We start from the raw sequence: 2,306 nt of genomic DNA, 5'->3' as shown, positions 1-2,306 counted from the left end.
GGGACGAGCCACTGGCGCGGCCGCTGCTGCTCCGTCTGGCCCAGGAGCTGGTGCGGGGCTGGGCCGGCGGCGAGGAACGTATCAGCCGCCTACTCAACACCACCGACCTGTACCTGCTGCCCAGCCTCAACCCCGACGGCTTCGAGCGCGCCCACGAGGGGGACTGCGGCGGTAGCGCGGGAGAACAGCCGCGGCCGCGACCTCAACCGCAGCTTCCCCGACCAGTTCGGGATCGCTGAGCCCGACCTGGAGCCCGTGCCCGAGGTGCAAGCCCTCATCGCCTGGATGCGCCGCAACAAGTGAGTGCGGCCCGGGCCGGATCGGATTCTTCCCCGTCTGGTTTGCCCCCTTCTGGGGAAAGGGGAACACTCGGCTCTGCTCCCTGGGGGCTTCAGCTGGTGCTCAGCCTTTGCCAGTGCTTCCTAACAGGGCTTGGGAGGGCAAAACCCACCATTTCCACCTGTTTCTCACCATAGTCTGTACTGGGTTGGTCCATTTTCGCAGCTAGGGCACTCCTGCTTCCCAGCCCTCCTGTGTAGGAGAGTGGTTTGGTGGCCACAGATGCTGTGCTCCTGCTGAGGAGCCCCGCTGGGCACAGCCTGTGTCATGCACGCACCCACCCAGGTGCTCCTGGCCTCGATGGCCATCTACATGTCCCCCTTCTCCAGGAGCCCACAGCTGGAAACTTGTCCTCAGCTGCTTTGTCTTGAGGCTGGCTGTGGGTCTGGCTTAGGACATGCTTTCACTGTGAGCTGTGGGATGCTTAAAATATTCGGGGTTAAGCATATGAATGGCCTGTGTACAAACATGTTAACAGAGAGTTGTGTTCAACAGGGCTTACCCCCGTGTTTGTGTTTCATGGAAAATTCCCTGGATTTGGCAATAATGCTCTATGCAGCAGCGTTTCCACATATAGGCCCTGCTCCTGTGGCTCTCCTCCCCATCAGTCGTCCTCTCAGAGCACGCAGGATTGAGCCTTAAGTGCGCACGCTGACCCACTGGGCTCTCACCTGCCAAGGGGGTGAATGGGAAGCTGCTGTGCCCGGAGTGGGACAGCCTGGGAAGGCAGACGGTGCCTTTGAAGCCCACCTCCGGTTTGGGTTCCAGGGTAGCCCCAGAAAGCACAGTGGCCAGGCTGGGCACTGTCTCTTCATTTTAGAGAACTGTGGAAGGTCCAAGTCACTACGGTCAGCACAACCAACTGTGTGGCGTGGAGAAAGCCAGAATGCAAAGTCTGATCAGATACGAGTAACTAAACTGTGGCCCTCTTCCATAGTGGGGATGGAGAGAGAAATGGTCAGGGGTTGGCTGACGGCTGCAGTGCACTGTGCGGCTGTGGGTTGGATCCAGCCAACACACACAATGTTCAGCTTGCACAAACTGTCTTTATTAGAAGTTGGTGGTGCCCATGGGGATTGTTGCGTTAGAGGAATTTCATGAACCGCATCAGTAATTGCTTGTCCTGAGAAACCTTCAGGACAGCTCTGATGCCACAGTTTGCACTGAAATCCCTCCAGACTTGGTTCAGCTCAGAATTAGTTACTAGGAAAACTCATGCACATCCTTAATAACTTCTCGAAAATGCTTTGGGCTTTTTATTTTTGTTTCTTGCAAGTGTTTGAGGTGTGATTTGCACATAAGCCAAGGTGAAACGGGGAGAACGTGGTGCTCTGTGCATCCCTCTGCCTAGCAGTGCCAGGCAATGCTGGTACAATCATTAGACTAACACAACCACTGATAGAAAAATGAATGGGTAAACAGAACTGTTTGATTTTGAAAAGAGATAGTGAGTGTAATGGAATTTGTGTGCGCTATTTTAAGCAAGGCAAACGTATTGGTCATGTTACCTCTGCTCAGAAACTAAGTCCCATTTGTCTGAATGAGGAGGAGAGCATGTTTTCCCCCCAGTGCTGTATTTGGTGGAGAGGAAGAGCAGAGGCAGCTGCCTTTGAGATTCATTGCAATGCTTACACTGCCTGTGATCAAACTGAAGTGTGATATAGGGCATGCCATGCTGTATTTTCTGACTTGAGATTTTAACATCTCTGTCACACATCTAGATTTTATTTATGCGAATCAGTTCTGCTGTACATACCAGGCGTTGCTCACGAAGGGCCGCGAACGTTGCGTTATGTGCAGGGCACTGCTTGTCTGTCACGGAGCTTGAGGGCTCAGGCTTAGGCTGCCACATGAAACATGTTTCATCTCCACATGTCAGCTTGGAAAATGAATTAAACCAGTCCTGAAAGTTGGTTTAGTGCAAAAATCTGCTGACATCCCCACCGTGCTCCTACTTGGACGCTCTT

At 53.4% G+C, this 2,306-nt stretch overlaps 1 protein-coding gene across 1 annotated transcript in view; it reads left to right on the top strand.

Moving 5' to 3' along the window:
- Positions 1–247: 247 nt before the first annotated feature.
- The window catches only part of CPD (carboxypeptidase D), a 24,083-nt gene continuing 22,024 nt past the window's right edge, over positions 248–2,306 (top strand). The window contains exon 1 of the mRNA XM_010186236.1: positions 248–299. Within this exon, the coding sequence (XP_010184538.1) occupies positions 286–299 (14 nt within the window). The 5' untranslated portion in view covers positions 248–285. The remainder of the gene's footprint in view (positions 300–2,306) is intronic.

Source organism: Mesitornis unicolor, unplaced genomic scaffold (assembly GCF_000695765.1).
Source record: "Mesitornis unicolor isolate BGI_N332 unplaced genomic scaffold, ASM69576v1 scaffold1366, whole genome shotgun sequence".
Lineage (NCBI taxonomy): Eukaryota > Metazoa > Chordata > Aves > Mesitornithiformes > Mesitornithidae > Mesitornis > Mesitornis unicolor.
This window is presented reverse-complemented; position numbering and strand designations above follow the sequence as displayed.